General features: G+C 38.6%; 3 protein-coding genes across 3 annotated transcripts in view; 2 read left to right on the top strand and 1 right to left on the bottom strand.

The window, feature by feature from the left end:
• LOC147450863 (Transducin/WD40 repeat-like superfamily protein) overlaps window positions 1–997 on the top strand; it is a 41,569-nt gene extending 40,572 nt beyond the window's left edge. The window contains exon 4 of the mRNA XM_086519865.1: window positions 356–997. Within this exon, the coding sequence (XP_086375991.1) occupies window positions 356–727 (372 nt within the window). The 3' untranslated portion in view covers window positions 728–997. The remainder of the gene's footprint in view (window positions 1–355) is intronic.
• A 1,274-nt stretch (window positions 998–2,271) lies between these two features.
• LOC147450862 (glucose-6-phosphate/phosphate translocator 1, chloroplastic-like) lies at window positions 2,272–6,398 on the top strand. The gene is made up of 6 exons (XM_086519866.1): window positions 2,272–2,953; window positions 3,837–4,410; window positions 5,096–5,318; window positions 5,403–5,625; window positions 5,760–5,973; window positions 6,053–6,398. The coding sequence occupies exons 2-6, from the start codon at window positions 3,853–3,855 to the stop codon at window positions 6,062–6,064; spliced, it is 1,230 nt and encodes a 409-aa protein (XP_086375992.1). The 5' UTR covers window positions 2,272–2,953; window positions 3,837–3,852; the 3' UTR covers window positions 6,065–6,398.
• Window positions 6,399–18,116: 11,718 nt separating this feature from the next.
• LOC147450861 (uncharacterized) lies at window positions 18,117–18,774 on the bottom strand. Its single transcript, XM_086520822.1, has 2 exons — window positions 18,719–18,774; window positions 18,117–18,623 (listed from the first exon to the last, which is right to left on the bottom strand). The coding sequence occupies exons 1-2, from the start codon at window positions 18,762–18,764 to the stop codon at window positions 18,277–18,279; spliced, it is 393 nt and encodes a 130-aa protein (XP_086376948.1). The 5' UTR covers window positions 18,765–18,774; the 3' UTR covers window positions 18,117–18,276.
• Between the last annotated feature and the right edge of the window lie 574 nt (window positions 18,775–19,348).

Below are 19,348 nucleotides of genomic sequence, written 5' to 3'. Positions count from 1 at the left end.
GTGTTTAATAATGTGGGTGTGTGTGCTGCGTGTGACTCATAAATTTGCAAACATTGATGACAAAATAACTAATTGCATGTGTGTGCGCGCGGACGGAGCATCAAGCATGTATATATTGCATGCATGTGAGTTTTCAGGGGTATTCTTGCTTTCTCACACATGCTGGTTTGTGAAAATTCATCAACAAAACAAGTCCTTGTGTGTGTATGTGTACGTATACACCTAGGTGTATATGTATGTATGTATGTAAGCATTCTCATCTTCTACCTCGATTACAAACCTTTGATTATTATGCTTGCTGATTCACTTTTGTTTCTGCTGCTCAAATGGTGTACTCACACTCTTGAAATTTCAGATTTACCTCGAGCCTTACACGTGCCCGTGTGTGCGGTACCATCCTTTTGAAAATGTCTTTGTTGCCCAATCCCATGGAAATTATATTGCTTTGTTTTCGGGTCACCCTCCGTTCAGAATGAACAAACATAAGCGGTTTGAAAGGCACGAAGTGTCTGGGTATCGTATTCAATGTAACTTCAGTCCTGATGGTGAGCTCTTATTGTCTGGCTCATCTAATGGCCAAGTGTATATATATCATTACAAGTCAGCAAAAGTGTTGAAAGAATTGGAGGGTCACGTCCATGTCTGCGTTGACGTCTCTTACCATCCCTGCATGCCCTCTGTTGTTGCATCTGGAGGCTGGGAGGGAAATATTTGCATCTACAAGTAGCATGTCAATTGGTCAATGATAAGCAATTTTATTTTATAGAATTTATGTATTCAGGTGCTGTCAGCGGGCTCGAACGCAGAGTCGTCCACTCATATGAACCACTTTGATTAACTGTTTTTTTGCTTCCTAAAACAAGCCCTATTGAAGAAGATAGTTAGGCACTTTGCATGTGAAGCATCGAATGACCCAAATGTCATGTGAATTTTAATTCGTAAATGAGCCCTTTTCATCTGAGAGCCTCAGATGGGTCCTCTTCATTTTAGTTATTTTTTTTATTTTATGTAATTTTTTATAGAATGCCAAAGTGACCCTTCACCTTGTTTAAATTTAACATCAATGACTGCCCATTCCATACATGAATATAGATTCTAACGAAAGGTTCTTGCAAATGTTCATTCACAAGATGTTTGATAGGGGTTGACAAAATGAAATAGCCCCTACTTGGGCAAACATCGGTGTGTATCAGCCAAAATTTAAACCTTTTTTTACATCTAATTACAAGTTTTACTCTTGTAAAGTGGGGATTAACAGAATATGCTCAATGTATTTAATGATGGTGATGAGTGGGATATGCGTCTCGTGCAGTGTTCAAAGTAGTTAATGACAATTCCTTTTTAGTTGCTCGAAGCGAATACTGGATTGTGCGCACCCATCCACACCCTCATGTCTGAGGGGTTGAACCATAGTGGATGCACTTAAAGCCCCTCACCTTTACTACTAGGCCAACTCCCCTCGACATTAATGACTATTCCTAAAGGTGTATGAGACCTATTTAAGATATAGTTTGTATCATCAATGTACATAAGATGAGGAGAGTGTATGCTTGTGACCCACCAGTGGGAAACCCATTTTCAACTCTCTCAAAGTGCCTCACAATACATCAGACTATGCTTAGTTAATGCCCCCTTGCAAGAAAAGGGAGGGAAAAAAGGTATGCCCTGTTATTAATTTGCCATTTGGCACTAATCGACATGCTTTATCCAATGGTCAACAATTGCGCTCCGAAGAGTTCCATACCTTACTAAGGCCTTACTTGATATGTGCTGAACTTTGAAAAAGCTAAGCGACAATTATTGTGATTTACGAAACGATGTGCAAAATACTCTTTGGTTCAGAATGCTGGCACTATGATAAGGTATGAAAGGCACAAACATCAGTGTACTTGACTATACCACACAAGCATAAACTCCTAGGCTATGTGTTGAGTGTCCAAGGCGTGCTATTAAGTGCGAACTTGGTATTGTAATCTCTCTAATGTAACATGTTATCACAGCCTCTCCATATTTTTTGTCATGATTTAGTAAGCCTTTGTGCCTTTATTTTAGTGACCATAACAATCAGATTTTTCAATGAAGAAATCTGAAGATGAGTACGAGGAAGGCTTTGTTAAGGGTTTTCTTGATCTTGCCTTTTTGAACGGAGCGTCTTAGCTTGTTATTAGTAGTTCTTGCTTCAAAGTTCTTCTTGAATAACAGGTCTTGAGTTCAACTCTCCTCGTTTGATAGATCTTTAAGGTCTCTTGGGATAGTTTCCTACAACATTAAAATTCTCTCTCTCTCTCTCTCTCTCTCTCTCTCTCACACACACACACACACACACACACACACACACACACACACACACACACTCACTCTGTGGTATATTGGTTATCTCAATTCCATCTTGAATGAGAAGTCTCGAGTTCAAGACTTGTAGGATAGACCTTGAAGGTTTTTGGGGATTCTTTCCTACGATGTTAAAATTCTTTCTTTTGCTTCCGTCGCAACATCGGCCAGTCCCTCAATAGCTTGCCGAGCGGAGGCCAAAGAGGGCCTTGTGCTGTGTGTGTATGCGCGCGAACGCACGGAGACTTCGCACACAAAGGTATGTGAGGGACTTGATTCCATGGAGTAGAACATGTCAATTTGGTCTCGTTGGATTGCTATTACCAAATGCTCTCTCTCTCTCTCTCTCTCTCTCTCTCTCTCTCTCTCTCTGTGCATTGTACCCACAACACACACACACACGCGCGCACACAAAGCGCACAATAATAAAACGAAAACAAACACCCAAAAATATACCGTTTGTTTCGAGAAGTGGCAGGGTTCAGTGCTTACTTGGCACTAGCGGAGCAGATTTCTAGAACTATCTTTATAGGCGTCGAAACACACAGTATCTGGAACCCGGGTCTTCCTAATCTGGGCGCCTCTTGTAAATTTCGCTCTTAGAGCTCGCCAAAGACTGCAGGTACGCTCTGCGTCTCTGTCCCTTTGCTGTGCATAATAATTTAGAATCCGTACTTGCATTCAAGCGCTTTAATGGCTGCTTCTCTACTGAGCTTAGTGCCGCCGGATTGCCATCATTATTGCGCTGCTAATCAATGTATTTGGTCTGGCTTTCGTCATAATTGAACTCTTAATCAATGTGTTGGGTCTGCCTTTTGAGCTCTTAATCAGCCCTTGATCAATGAGTTTGGTCTGCCTTTTGTATTATTGAGCTCTTAATCATCCCTTCATGAATGCGGCAGATTACTTTTTGGTATTACTGAGCTCTTAAGCAGCTTCTAAGCAATGAATCTGCTGGGCTTATATGTTCGCTGCATTGATGGGAAATAGAGAGGCTCTTGATTATTTCTGGTTTAATTTGTAGTGGTGGCCTACATGAGCTCATAACTACGCAATCCCGGCTTAGAATGAAGGTTAATGTCATAGATTTTGAAATTTGAAGCCATTTACATACTGTAAATCAAGCACTGGGTTGAGCCTATTTTGGCCCATGTGAGCTTGTAATTATGCATTTAATGGGGCATTCATTAGTTCTTAATTATGTCTCTTCACTCACGAGCTTGTATTTATGCGTTCATCGGGCCCACTATTCAAAATCCATGTAGATTTTATTTGACATTCTTTAGCAACATGAGAATGCATAATGCTCATGCTTGTATGTCTCTGAGCTGTGTGTGAGAGTATTCACATGTCTTGAGTCCTCATTATTTCTTTTAGTATTAGCTAGCTTGTCCCTTATTGTTCTAGCATGTTTTTTGCAACATATTTTTCATAAATATGCCATTTGACTGTGCGCTTGTTTGCGAGTGCGCTCCTCACATGTTTTGTTTTCTTGTTGTATGCAGAGCGGGCAAGAATCCTATGGCAACCATGCACGAAATGGCTTATAGGGCAGATCATTGCTCTATAGCGGTGAGAAGATTTCCACCATGTATTACATGTCGATTTCAATCTGGTCACTCCACAATGGCGGTTGCGAGAAAGCGTGCACACTGTGTGCGAATGAAGAAGGCCCTCCTTTTAGGAGCTCCGTTGCCGTGCAAGCAAGGAAGTCATCCTGGACGCGTTCATCACTTAAGTACGTGTGTGAATGTGAAAGCATACAATGAAGCAGGAAAGCCTGATTCATTACACGAGAAGCCATACGATGCTACTTATGAGCCGGAGGTTGAAGATGAGCATGCTACACATTCTCAAATCAGGAGAAATATCAAGATTGGCCTTTATTTCACTGCCTGGTGGACTTTTAATGTAATCTTCAACATCTACAACAAGAAGGTTCTCAATGTATTCCCGTATCCTTGGTTCACCTCCATGCTATCCCTTGCTACGGGCTCGTTGATAATGATTGCCGCTTGGATCACCGGCATTGTTGAACCACCCAATGTTGATTGGGACTTTTGGAAAGCACTCACACCGGTAAGCGGATGATTGGATTTTTGACAGGATTATGTAGATGTATACCTTGTACTTCGTAATGTGTATGCAAATGTATACACACACACACACATGAGTTCAATAGAAGGGGTTATTTAGCCCCATTTTTTGCACATTTTCCAACATGTAGAAGGGTACCAATCAAAGCCAAGATACACAAATCGAATAGGAAAAGGTGTGTTCTAATCATGAAATTTACTTGCAAATTAGGGGTTTTAAAATTAGGCCTCGAACGCACGTGATATATGGAGAGTTCAAACACACAATGAGTCTAATAGAAGGGGTTATTTAGTCCCCTTTGCACAGATATCTAACATATAGAAGGGGAGATACGTAGAAATTGAAAAGGGAAAACTGTGTTCTAGTCATAAGAAACCTATGCAAATTAGGGTTTTTAAAATTAGGCCTTGAACGCACATGATATAGAGGGTTTACATACAGTGATCCCCCCAAGGCAGTAAGCACGCATAACAATTACATGGGTTAGACCTTGAAAAATCACTTATACTAGGTGCTCTCTATCATAAATTATGAGTGTAAAAGGAGAGTGATGAAGCCAATAGTTTCGAGTCACTTCCACATCTCCGCTACAGTTTGTACTTATACTGTGAATGTGTGCAACTTGGTTTGGAGTCAAATTCATATCTCTGTTACACCTTGTTAGTAGGTTGCTCTGGCCCATACTGTTGGTCATGTTGCGGCCACAGTAAGCATGTCGAGGGTGGCAGTTTCTTTTACGCACATCATAAAGAGTGCTGAACCAGCTTTCAGTGTCTTCGTTTCTAGACTTCTTGGAGAGCGCTTCCCTTTGTCGGTTTACCTCTCTCTTATCCCCATCATTGGCGGATGCGCACTCGCAGCTTTAACAGAGCTAAACTTCGATATGACCGGTAGATGATGTTTATAAGTATCTACATTAACCATCTTAATGTCTTTGGAATTGGTAATCATTTTGTGAAGAGGCTTTTATGCAGGGTTTATGGGTGCCATGATATCAAACTTGGCATTCGTCATCCGCAACATATGTTCGAAGCAAGCCATGAAAGGAAAGAAAGTTAAAGGGATAAATTACTATGGATGCTTGACAATTCTTTCGTTGGCGTTTTTGGCTCCATTTGCCTTTGCTATGGAGGGGCCAAAGCTATGGAAAGAAGGCTGGTCAAGGGCTATCCAGACTGTTGGTCCAAATTTTAAATGGTGGGTGACGTCAAGTGATTTGCGTCTTCGAAGCATAGGCGGTGGTGGTTTTTTGATGCTTGATGTAGCCAATAAAACTTGCTACTGTTTGGAATAAATACAGCTACTTCATGTTTTGCTTCCTCTTTGTGCAGGTGGGTATTGGCTCAAAGTGTGTTTTATCATCTCTACAACCAGGTTTCATACATGTCATTGCAAGAGATTTCTCCTTTGACGTTCAGCATTGGTAACACAATGAAGCGAGTATCGGTGATTGTATCATCGATCATTATTTTTCATATTCCAGTTCGGCCAATCAATGCAATGGGTGCGGCAATCGCGATTTTGGGTACTTTCCTATACTCTCAGGTATGCATTTTGTAGCAATACTCTAAAAAGCTCAACTTGTATGAAAGTAGGCATGACCCTTCTAGCAATGACTTCACAGGCAAAGCAATAGATGGCAGATCATGCTGTGAGCAATTACTCCTATATTACAGATTTGGAGCGGATTGAAGGTCTTGTCCAGAGTTCCAAATGCGGTAGCGTGCTCGTTTTGTAACCCTCTTGACACTGAAGAATGCATCGTATGCAGTTTTTGGGTCGAACGATTTTGGCAGTCATGTACATAACACTTCGTCTCTTCCATCAGCCTTGTGAGGCTTCTTCCATTCCTCTCTCTTGAGATAGATGATACGATGTTAAAATCTCTCTCTCTCTCTCTCTCTCTCTCTCTCTCTCACATGGTCTCATCACTCCCAAGTTCTGCCACATACACAGATGGCTTGCATTTTGGTCCATTGCCCATGCGTGTTTTCTGTACAGCCCTTCCCTGCTCTCATCACTTGCATTTTCAGTTTAGGACAGCTTCTGTGCATACCAATACTGCATATGACCACAACAACTAAAATAGGTACTGCATATGACCACAACTAATAGGTATTAGTACTGCATACAAAATGTAGTAGGTACTGCCCAGGTACCGCATACGACCGCTATGTACAAAATACCAAATTTGGTACTTCCATGTAAGCTTTGGTAGGTCGGTTACTGTTATTGTCATCGTCATTGTCAACAGTGTTAGGATTTGAAGGGCTCCCTATCATTTCAGAAGGTGGGCAATGGGAAGTAGTACTCCTCCCTATATTAGAAGGGCATATATTACTTCCTCCCTATATTAGAAGGGCATATTGCATTAAGAAGGGCAGATGGGCTTCAAATCCTGTTGTAGGGTCTGTACTTAGGTAAACTGCTTGGATGTCCATGGACCTTAGATTGTTTCAGATTGGCATATCCAATCAGCACTTTGTGCAATTGTGAGTTAGTCTTGCAAATTGTTTCCTACATCTGCGGTGTCCCTATCTATCAATGGAGATCAAGTATCGAGGAGATGGCTACACTGAAATAAGATGCTAAGAATGCAAACTCAATCGGGACGAGTTTTCATATGATATTTAGTCCATTCATGTTGAAATTGAACTAGACACCAAATGTTTTTATTTTTTTAAAGGAAGCATTCATCCTCATTAATAGGCCTCTTAGCTCTTGAATGTGAGGGATGCTTATGAAAGAGGTTTATAAAATTGAGGCCAAGAAAGGTGTATTATTCCTAAGGCATCTTCTAGGTGTTGATAAAATATTTCAAATAAAACTAAAAAGGAGTGAGCAACATGTAAGAAGACCAAAAAAGTGACCAGTGAACCTTGAAAGACATAATACAAGAACTCGTAGAAGCTATACATGAAAGGAAAATATCAATCAAACATTTTTCGATTTGCAATTCATTCCTCAATACTAGAACTTTCAAAAAGAGGACCATGATAGTGCTATTAAATTCTTGGACATGCGTAGGCAGCACGCTTTTATGTATGAGCAATGCAATGTTACTCCTAGCCCCCTCCAACATTGTCGTCTGCATTGAAAGACTTCGGCGATGTCATCACCACAAGAATTAAGTTTTAATGCCATCACCACAAGGAACAAATCTTAGTTCAGATTCATGTCAGAAGGAGGTGGTTTCGTCAAGGGCTTTTGTAGTGAAAATCCCAAATGTGGTAAATCAATAGTTGGATCAGGAGGAGTTTTTTTTGTAGATAAATTAGAGAAAAGAGGGCCTTTTGCAAATCAACTGGATGGTAGTGCTGATAGAATTCTTGAATGGCCTAGAAATCAATCTATCCTTAAAGCCATTAATGGTTGAAGTTCTTGTTTGCAATCTGGCTTTCAAGACATCATACTAGGTGGGCATTTTAAATGAAGAAGTGATCACTTGGTGCTCCAATATTTTAAGATGGATATAAAGAAAGTGATTACTTCCTCTAGACATGTAGGATACCCATGTGTTCCATGCTTTAGTGAGTATTCCTACTTGGTCTCCTAAATGATTTATTTGAAACTCTAAATAATAGTGCAAAGATAGCATTATTAAACCAGCAATTAATAAATAGATGAGGGAGGGTTTCCAGTTCTTTATTGCACCCGACAACAAATCCCTGTATTGAGCTGAGCCTTTGCCATGTCCAAACAACTTGATGTAGGATCAACTAGAGAAGCACATATTTCTTGGGGGTGATTATGGGGGTCCAGATCTGTTCGAATGAGCTCTAGAGTACTTCACCTACCACTTCGAATTGAGTTTTTGAAGAGGCACCAAGAGGTAGAACTAGGCCTCATCACTATATCACACGGACATGCTCAAATGGGATCAATGGTGGAGGAGGAAAACGCGGGGGGCGTCAATCCTGGACCGTCAGATTCGACAATTGCCCCGTATTTACTAGGTTGTCCGAATTTACGAATTTGTCTTGAATTTACTAATCGGCCCACATTTACAATATGACATACTCGAATCCCCTATATTTCAACGAATGCATGCAGGCGTAGTGGTTAGTGGACATGGCTCGCACTGGGGAGGTCGCGGATTCAAGGCATGGGATGTGGGCTGCCCTAATTTACAAGCCTACCCGAATTTACATTTCTTCCCAAATTTACCAAATGTCCCGAATTTACAAATGTGCAACTGACGGTCCGAATCACCTCAACCGTAGATCCCATTTGAAGCTGCCCGTGCGAGATAGTGTGAAGGCTAGGCGAGCCAGGTGGTTGGCAGAGCTTGAATCCCCCCACCCAAGTGAAGCTAGAATATCTTGGGGGACTCTTAGCTTAGTGGAGCTCACTTAGTAGGCACTACAATCTTTCAAGAATCGGCTCCATTCCTAGGGAAAGGGTTCAAATTTTAAGGCTAACTCTCCTATGGATAAATGTGTTTTGGATTATATCAATTCCACAAGTCTGCATTTCTTGATCAATTTAGCAATAGTAGGATAATCCTTTTCGGGGAGGGGGGAATAAAGCTTAAGGGCCACCAAATGGAGTCCATGGCTATCTAGTAGTACCAATCCTTTCGTTCAACACATTGAGTTTGAGCCTATTCTTTAGCTAAGTTGCATTTATACATCTGTATAACAAAAATTCTACTTATAATTCGGTATTATACACTGTGAACACGTATATTCGAATAAAATGTATTTTGATTGAAACACGTTTTTCTCTATAAAAAAAAGCTCCGTGATAGTTCGTTTGAACTGTCGCGATAGTGACGGTTGTGATAGAGACACATAGAGAGAGCAAGTAGCCACATGTAATCACTTTTGCTTTTTTTTTTTTGGTTTTTTTCCTATGACTGTGTATTTACTAGCGATGTTGTTGTGGACCATTGCTCACACCTTAGTGTCAGTTTGCAGGTTAGGGCCCTCTCTTTGGCTGTGTTGACCCCCGTGTCACACTGCAAAGAGAGAGAGAGTTTAAACACCCATCCTTGGTTGCATTGATTCTCAGGACACACTGCAAGGGGGGTTTATACTTTAGACGCTTCGTCCTCGACTGCTGCTGACCTCCGTGTCACATTGCAGGGAGTAACTTAGGATGTGCAATTAGATTCTCCGTCTCTGGTTGTTGCTGACCACCGCGTCGCACTGTAGGGAGGGGTTAGCAATCTTACATCCTTTGTTCCTAGTTGTTGTTGCTGACCATCGCGTCGCACTGCAAGAAGATTGGGTTTAATAGATTTCTCGTCTCTGAGTGTTGCTGACCATCATGTCACACTGCAGGGAGGGGTTAGGAATTTTAAATCTTTCGTTCTTGGCTGTTGCTGACCATCGTGTCGCATTGCAGGAAGATTGGATTTAATAGATTCTCCGTCTCTAGTTGTTGTTGACCATCCGTCGCACTACAAGGAGAGGTTAGGTATTTTAAATTCTTCGTTCCTGGATGTTGCTAACCACCGCGTCGCACTGCAGGTTGATTGGATTAAATAAATTCTTCGTCTTTGGCTGTTGCTGACCACAATGTTGTACTGCAAGGAGGGGTTATGTATTTAAATCCTTCGTTCCTGGCTGTTGCTGACCACAACGTCGCAGTGCAGGTTGATTGGATTTAATAAATTGCTCGTCTTTGACTGTTTGTTGAACACCGTAACACACTGCAGGGATGGGTTATATATTTTAAATCTTTTGTTCTTGGTTGTTGCTGACCACTATGTCGCACTGCATGTTGATTGGGTTTAATAGATTTCTCGTCTCTAGCTGTTTGCTGATCACCGCATTGCACTGCAAGGAGGGTTTAGGTATTTTAAATCCTTCGTATGCTGGTTGCTGATGACTACCACGTTGCACTGCAATGAGATTAGTTTTAATAGATTCTTAGTCTCTAGCTGTTGCTGACCACCGCGTGGTACTGCAGGGAGGGGTTATGTAGTTTTAGATCTTTCGTTGTTGGTTGTTGTTGTTTATGAATGTTTTTATATTTTTCTATTTGCAATCATATAAGTCAAAGTTATATCTATTCTAAATCTATCTTATTTTATTCCTACGTGCATTTTCAGGCTTCAGCCATGGTAGAGACAAAGTTATCGCATCAACGCCGCAAAATCATTTGTGATGCTCTTATTTTATCTCTTCATGGAGCTTCATACGATCATTTGTGTCGGGAATTTCATCCACTTCAGGCAAAGTTCAATGACTTTGTGATTGAACTTGTGGAGCAGTGCTGACTGAAGTTGTGCAGTGCATTCCCTGTTTCATTTGACCTAGCTCTGCACACTAATGGAGCTATGCACAACACAATAAAGCAATTATTGGGCCAAGTCACTAGAATCTTCGAGAGTATGGTTCATCCAAAAATCAAAGCCACATCTGGCATTAGAGAGCGAATGCAGCTTGTGTCACAGCTATATTCAGAATTGAAGAGCAAGAATAGGGATGAGGGCTCTTCTAAATGTCCTAGGATAGAGGAGGATGTGCCTCCTCCTTCAGGTGCTGAGTCCTCAGATGTACACCTGGATCATACTACACATCCTCTTGCCCTACACTTACCACGGAACCATTCTACCTTTCACCAGCAAGCACCCCAATTAGGTGGAGGGTGTTTTGAAAATGGGAAACATGATTTAATGGCCCATCCCCTCTTCAAAGATCCTGTATATGCGGCGGAGATCTACAAGGACCAGATAAGAAGCAAGCTGACTTTACAAACAGTGCTAGAGGAAGAAAGAACTACTACTGTCCAACATCGTGGCATGATATTTCCCTGTGCTCTTGTTCGTTATAGCAAAAGGCCCCTGTTGATCTTCAAGCTTTGGAATGGAGGTCACCTTGAGTAGTGGATTCAGACTTGTCATCATGATGGAAGCAAGCCTGCAATTAGAGAGTTTCAGCACACATCTAGAACTGCACAATAGTTCATAGACATAATATCTTTTTACATGTTATGTCATCTAAAAAGTGTCCTCCTACGCTGCTCCTAAATGAGCTTCTTGCAATACATCTTTCTGCTCAAAATCTAAAAAACATCTTTCGATTACTTGATCAATCCCCTTTCTATATAAAGCTCTTGCTATAACAAAAAAGGGTCTACTTTTAAGGGAAAAAATTCTTATTTGATCCTATAAAACCTATTGAAATTGTGCCATCTGTCAAGAATATTAGCAACTGGTGAAACCATGACTCAGACATTGCATGTTGGACCTCAAACAACTCAACATCAGGGAGATCATCATCAACACATGTTGGCTCTTCTCTAGTTTCAATTCTGCTTAAGTAATCTACAATAGCACGCTCTTTACCTGGAGTGTGAACAATCACAAAATCAAAATCCTATAACAGCAACATCCATCTAGCTAATCTTCCTATTGGCAATGGCTTCTTAATAAGATACAAAAATGCGTGGTGGTCAACATGAAAAACCACCCTGCCGCTCTACAAATAATTCCCGAATTTGTTTAAATCATAGACCTCTCAAGATCTTCTCTTTCACTTGCAACATAATTCCTTTCAGTTGGTGTGAACACTCTACTTGCATAGTACACAGGTGTGAACCATCCCTTGACTCTTTCGTGCATGAGAACAACTCCTATAGCCATATGTGATGCATCAACAAAAATAGGAAAGGTAATTTCCAATCTAGAGGTTTTAATATTGGCTCTATTGATAACATTTTCTTCAGCATTTGAAATGATTTCTCCTAAGGTTTAACCCAAACAAAGGGCACATTCTTCTTTGTCAAATGAGTAAGAGACATGCAAACATTCGCTGAATATCTGATGTACCTAGTATGCCATTTAACATGACCAACAAACCTGCTGACTTTCTTTACATTCTATGGAGCTTGAGCTACTTTAATAACTTGAATTTTCTTCTCATCAATAGACATTCCCTCTTGGGATACAAAATGACCCAAAAGGACTCCACTTTTGACAACAATCACACTCTTGAAAGGGTTAAGGCACATTCTGAACTGCCTACACCTTTCAAAACACAACTTCAGATGATGCAGATGAAAATTCTTCCTACTAAATACTGAAAAATTATCCACAAAAACTCTCATAAAATCTTGCAAATAACGTTCAAATGTTTTGTATGCTGTGAAATTGAATGATGATGGTCCATTTTTTGATCGAAAATTCATAAATGTAGATGCAAAAGCTCCCCACTCTATAATAAAATCTATTTTGTGTTGATTCTCTTAAGCAACCTTGGCTTGATTGTAACCTCAAAACCATTAAAAACCTGTACATTTCTTTCCCTGTTGCTACTGCATCCAGGATTAATTTTATTTGCGAGTTAATCATATCGTGTTTTTTGACTAAAGGTGATGATTTTTCGAGTTTATATAAGCATGGAGCTCTCTCATATGTACACTCTCTAAGGTGGCATTGAGGTAGGTGATCATGTGCACAACATTGTGTTATTCATTACTTTGTATTTTATGAATTCCAAATCTAAATGTTTTACTTTTTTAGATAGAGGAGATCGCAAGAGTTGATTAAGATTGTATCTTTTAGGACTTAATATTATTGAAGTACTGAGCCTTTTATTTGGCTTGGTCTACTAACACACATTCAAGATCTTTCATGGCTTAGGGTATTGTTGATATCTTCTAGCTAAACTGGACCGCCAAATGCAACTACAAGCTTTTTGAAATCCACGACGTAATGTACTATATATTGTGCAAATCTATGTCAGTTTTCTATATATTTCAAGGAATTGATGGGGAAGGTAACCATATCCATCTAGGGAAAGGTTATATTGGTGATGAGCATGTATTTAGTATTTATCCTACTTTTAGTAGAATGTTGTTTTCTATCGATGTAGGTGTTGTTGCACAATGTTCATACCAAAAAGAAAGGATGAATTCTAATAAGCCAATTTGAAAGTAGGAATCTAAAACATGTTGATGGTTGTACTTGCACTTGTTTTTCCTAGACTTTGGAAAGGGACCTCAAAGTAATGATACACATATAGACTCTTGCAGATAAAGTAGTACTTAAAAACACTTTACCGAGTTGAAGAACTGCTTACGTACATAAACACACACATATAAATAAATAAATAAATAAATAAATACATAAATAAATAAATAAATATATAAACCAATACTCAAAACCTCTTTCCCGAGTTGAAGAACTGTTTACATACATAAACACATACATATAAATAAATAGATAAATAAATAAATAAATAAATAAATAAATAAATAAATAAATAAATAGATAAATAAATAAATAGATAAATAGATAAATAGATAAATAGATAAATAAATAAATAAATAAATAAATAAATAAATAAATAAATAAATAGATAAATAAATAAATAGATAAATAGATAAATAGATAAATAAATAAATAAATAAATAAATAAATAAATAAATAAATAAATATATTCTTAGACCGACAATGTAAATAATTTTTTTTTGCAGCACACACATTAGAGACAAAAATCATATAGACTTTTTAAAGCAAATAAGACCTTACTTGCTTCCGTGCAACAGCCCAATGCTCACGGGAAGAAGAAAATACATACGCAAAAAAATATATGTTGGTATATCATTGTGCACACCAATCCAAAGCTTGCCTAGCTTTTGTTTTGTTGTACGTGAAACCATGACTATGTTTCCAAACATGATCAACGCCAAAAAGCATGATTATATTAACAAGCTATCAAAATTTTGGCAACATAACGGCGTGAAAATGCAAAAAAAAAAATTCCCATTCCATACTTGCTTCCGTGAAAGCTTGCCTAATTGTCATTTAGCTTTGTATACATGAAACCATGATTACGTTTCAAAACATGATCAACACCAAAAAGCATGATTATATTGACAAACTATCAAAATTTCGGCATCATAACGGTGTGAAAATTCAAACAAAAAAATCCCCATTCCATACTTGCTTTCGTAAAATCTTACTTAACTTTCGTTTAGCTATGTATACATGAAACCGTGATTACGTTTCTAAACATGATAAAAAAACATGATTATATTGACAAGCTATCAAAATTTCAGCAGCATAACGGCGTGAAAATTCAAACAAAAAAAATCCCCATTCCATACTTGCTTCCGTGTAGCAGCACAATGCTCATGGGAAGAAGAAATTACATACACAAAAAAAAGAATGTGCTGGTATATTACTTTGGTAAATCCAAAGCTCTCAACTAACTTTGGTCTAGCATAATAAACATGAAATCATGATTGCATTGATAAGGACGGTCAACACCAACAACATGTCTTCAATCATATAAAAAAAGTGGCACCCAAACACCATAGTCACATGTGGTCCCATACATATCATAGACTAGAAAACACCATAGAAAATACCAATGTAGATGTCAATCAAGGGCAGTGTGATCCGGGCTCATATTGTTGCCAGTTGGTCTCCTCGTCGCTACTGCATCAACTGCTGGAATAGCACTTACACATGGAGCCTTGAAGCGTGAAAGATGCTGTTGAAAGACTTGTGGATCACTATCTATGCAGACGCAGTGTCTAGACAACTCAACCCAAACATGGCCCAAACCACCACATCCAAAAAAGATATCAACAATGTAGGTGTGTTCCGTAGTAAATGTCCGCACGAGTCAGCTGAAAAAAGAAAAGAAACATGCGCATTTTTACTTTATGTAACATAGTCTAACAAGGCATAGTAGGAAGTATATCTTCTTACAAAAAAAAGTCAAGGCTACGCTCGACGGCACCTCTAAGAGCGTGTCCTGCAATGTACTCTCCATCAGCACGCTCCACCAGTATTCCGGACTAGGCATCAAAAAAGTTGTTGTCCACGCTCTCTCCATCTTGTCGATCGTAGACGGTGACCCTTATGATAAAACAATCCTAGCAATAGAGTTTCCACCTACAAATTACAATTAGAATGTGATCTAATTGAATAAAACTACAACATGCTTTTTCAATCAGCAAATAACTTTACTTACTCTCTCAGTCTCAATGGTCTTTCGCACATAACCATCGGGGATCAAGATAAGGATGGTGTGCATCATTTTGAATCCCATCTCAATGGCATGGCCAGACACAATGCCAAAGTGATCAGTGGAGCTTAAGGTGATGTACCACCCATTGTCTGCCACATACTTAGAAGCTATTATGACCACTTTCTTACTCAATTTTTGAGAGAATTGATTCTATGGAGGGACCTACATATTATGCATTGTTAATTTATTTAAAGTTCCAAAATTATGATAGAACGCCCATTGGGGTTTTGAAGAATGCATACCTCGTTCTCCAAAAATTTCTCAACTTTAAAATTTGTTGGAAAATCCGCAAATAAAAGAGAGGCCACTTCATTGCTCTTTTCCACATCAATATTGGTTGAATGTAGGAAATCCAAGATCCTGTATACGATCAAACACATGTATTTCAAACATTCACAACAGAGGCTACACATAGTCAATCTTTCTTCTCACATGTATTTACCATTTCTCATCATTGAGAGAAATTTTGTAAACATCTATCATGTTTCCAATAACGGTCACATCATAATCTATAGAAGGCACTGCATAATTTGAAATATTTCATCAAGAGTTGTTGAGTAGACAAAAAGTGATAGAGCCTAGATATCTTTAGAAGTAAGTTTACCTGTGGAACCTTGAGCACCTTTTTTTGTTCTGTTTGGGGGACTTCTTGGGCTTCTTGGATTTAACAAATTCCTATCGTTTCTTTATAGGAGATTGTACTAGTGTTTAATATTTTTGAATAGGTGGCTTTCTTGGAAGCTGAGGCAATCTCCTCAATACCCTCTTCATTTCTTTCAAGAATGTGCTCTAAAGTAAAAAAAATATGTTTCTCTCACAAACATAGTCTAAATTGTATGAGCACTTTAACAAATTTGTACTTTTTATAAATGCCAAAAAATGACCTTTATATAAGTTCCCTTTGTCGCGTGGGTAGGTGCCTTGAGTGTAATCTAGCCACCAAGGGCAATACTCAATTTCCCAAGCAAGCAAACCATGATCTCTCATCCATAGTGGATACATACACTCCTCGGAAGAGAGGTCCCTTGAATTTTCAACAACAATCGGCAACTTCTCCAACAAAGTTTGATCGTAAAGCTGAATTAGCCATCTACATAAAATGCATTTAACTTTCTTTAAGCTCCTTTACCTAATGACTTATTTATTATAAAAACTCTAAGTGCAAAATAGAATATCAACCATAAAGATATCAATTGTATTACCTGAATAATACTCTCCTCAAAGATTCCATGAGCTCGGGAATTTTTGCATCCGACTCTTTTGTGTTGAGCTTACTCCAAAGCTCCATAAAAGATTTATCAATGTGCTCCCTCAACCGATGATGAAACCATGCTTCAAAGCCCTCCGACAGTTCATCAATCATTTTCCCTTTGATCCTTAAGCATTGCTTCAAGATACTTCCCCAATACCATTCTTTAGCAAGTACATTCTAAATTTCATGGCACTAATATAACTCTCAGAAGTAACATCATCTATATGAAAATGCATCAAGGAGTGCAATATTTACTTTTTCCTAAAGAGAAAACAATAAACATACCATAAATGCATTGATTCATTTGATGTTTTCATGTGCATTTTTGGGCCAAGGATTATTACCTCTCCGGTGATATTTTAGAAGTTACCAAAGAGTGGACCTTGTCTCTTATAAGGCCCACCTGGTCCTTTTCTCTTATCCAATTGAGGTTAATAACAAAGAGAAGAACCCTTGGACATTTGCGAGGTTGGCAATGGCCAACAACATTTGCATCAAATAAAATCCAATCAATCCAATCCAAATGAAATGTCAACTTACAATTTGACAGAAATTCAAACATGAATGGTGAGAAGAGAAAGCGTTTACCTTATACGTCCTTTCTTTGAATATTTTTTCTACTCTTCCTCGAGCAACCATTTACTTTTTTGGAACTGAAATCGATGGATCATTGATCTCTTGCATCTCTTTGATAAGAGACATGTCAAACTCTTCCTTTTGTAGAGCAAGTAGGAAAAAAAGTAAGATTTTACAAAATTATGCCTAGCTTTAGAACTTACAAAAAAAGTATACTTTAAGGTAAAAAAGTATGCCTTCCACATGAGCATTTCCAATAAAAGAGCAGGAGCATTGTACCAACTCCCTTTAGATGCCTTCTTCTCACAAGCAAGCTCTACCTCTATCCATCAAATCCAATCTTGGCAAAAGTATTTCATTAGAGAATCTTTGCTTGCCATGGCTAGTTTTTGGAACAAGAAGATTTTTTGACCAAAATTTGTGCTTATAGTGGCTCTACCAATCCTAAACCACAATACCTTAAATTAATGGCAAGAGAATGACATCGGCAATGTAATAGCAATATCTTTAAAAAAAAAAAATGAGCCTACTCATTTGAGAGCGCAGAGCTAGCATAAGCTCCCCCTCTGCACTTCTATCAACATAGACAAATTGACACTTGACAGAAAAATGTCTCCACCTTATCATTGGAAATTCTACAACAACAAAAGGGCAAATTAGACAGCATAGAGTAATACAATACAACCTTATATTAAACAAAAAACAAATCACTTATGCGTTTTTATCAAGCACATCCAAGTTTTCAAGCGGTGATTGCCATCCCAAACAATAAAATTTTCCCCCCTTAAGTCTTCCCACTCAAGAGGAAGGGAATTATCAAAATCATCGCTAATTTCTTGCCAAATAGGGCCCCATTATTCTTTGTCTAAGTCGGAAACATAATGTTGATCATGGCCAGTTGATCATGGCCAGGCTTCTTAAATGAAACAAGAAATGGAGCTCCAAGAACACTGTATGCAAACATCTTAAACCTTTTCACTAAGCCCTCAGTGCCTAGACCGACTGCTCTAATATATTCATTTTCCATCAATCTTGGAGAGGAATGCGAGGAGGTTCCCCACCTCTCTTTACAATAAAACCCTCTACAATATCCTCCAATATGAAACCATGAATATCCTTTCCAAAAACTGTAGGATGATCGACAGGTTTAGCAACAATTGTTGTTGCTTCAGACACGCTTTGGGTCACCACTCCACCTTGTGTAGAATGAATGTCTATGAGCTCCTCTTCTTCATGCACATCACCCGATATATTCTCTTCTTCATGCACATCACCCAATATATCCTCCTTCTGACGGACATTAGAAGAAGCAATGGAAGATCGTGCATTGGCCCTATGTCCTGTAGTGCCAGACCTTAATGTGTATCCTACCCCTAAAAGCAAAAAACAATAAGACCACAACTAGCTTAGTATATAGTGATGAAAAATAAAAAAAAGACCACAAATAGCTTAATATAGTTGAACTTACTTTGAGAGATACCTATTCTGCCACGTTTAGATGGTGTACAAACCATGATCTATCAACTATGATCAATAAACAACAAAAGTATTTTTAGCAACGACAATTCAAATAGAAATTTCAAAAATTCAGCAGCATAACGACGTAAAATGCATTTTTTTTTCCCATTCTGAACTTGCTTCTGTGTAGCACCACAATGCTCACGGGAAGAAAAAAATACAAATCCACTTCAACATATGTATAGCTCTGCACTTCAATATTTGTCAATACAAATACACTTCGACATATGTATAGCTCTTCACTACAACAAGTGTAATTGTGTTTTTGTGTGTATGCAAATGAATGATTGTAAGTGTCTTTGTGTGTGAGTATGCATGACCGTATTTGTGTCATGCAAAATTGTATGGTTGTGTGTGTATGCAAGTGTTTATGTGTGTATATGCAGTTGTATATATGTGTGTGTGTACCACAATGAGTTTATTTATGCTTGTGTGTGTAGTATGCAAATGCATCATTGTAAGTGTGTTGATGTGTGCGTATGCATCATTGTGTTTGTGCCATGTGTTATTTTGTGGTTGTGTGTGTGTATGCAAGTGTGTATATATGTGTGTGTGTGTGTATGCATGATTGTTTTGGGGA

Source organism: Adiantum capillus-veneris, chromosome 9, assembly GCF_014529385.1.
Source record: "Adiantum capillus-veneris isolate H3 chromosome 9, ASM1452938v2, whole genome shotgun sequence".
In the NCBI taxonomy this organism is placed as follows: domain Eukaryota; kingdom Viridiplantae; phylum Streptophyta; class Polypodiopsida; order Polypodiales; family Pteridaceae; genus Adiantum; species Adiantum capillus-veneris.
The sequence above is the reverse complement of the archived record's forward strand: the minus strand, read 5'-3'. Positions and strand labels throughout refer to the sequence as shown.

What these genes read in the sequence shown, in the direction of transcription:
- LOC147450862 (XM_086519866.1), top strand. Translation starts at nt 3,853, where the DNA reads ATGGCAACCATGCACGAAATGGCTTATAGGGCAGATCATTGCTCTATA. An exon ending in GCTAAACTTCGATATGACCG is followed by an intron (nt 5,319 to 5,402) that starts GTAGATGATGTT and finishes GCTTTTATGCAG; the next exon opens with GGTTTATGGGTGCCATGATA. An exon ending in GTTGGTCCAAATTTTAAATG is followed by an intron (nt 5,626 to 5,759) that starts GTGGGTGACGTC and finishes CTCTTTGTGCAG; the next exon opens with GTGGGTATTGGCTCAAAGTG.
- LOC147450861 (XM_086520822.1), bottom strand. Translation starts at nt 18,764, where the DNA reads ATGGTTTGTACACCATCTAAACGTGGCAGAATAGGTATCTCTCAAA. An exon ending in CAGAATAGGTATCTCTCAAA is followed by an intron (nt 18,624 to 18,718) that starts GTAAGTTCAACT and finishes TTTTGCTTTTAG; the next exon opens with GGGTAGGATACACATTAAGG.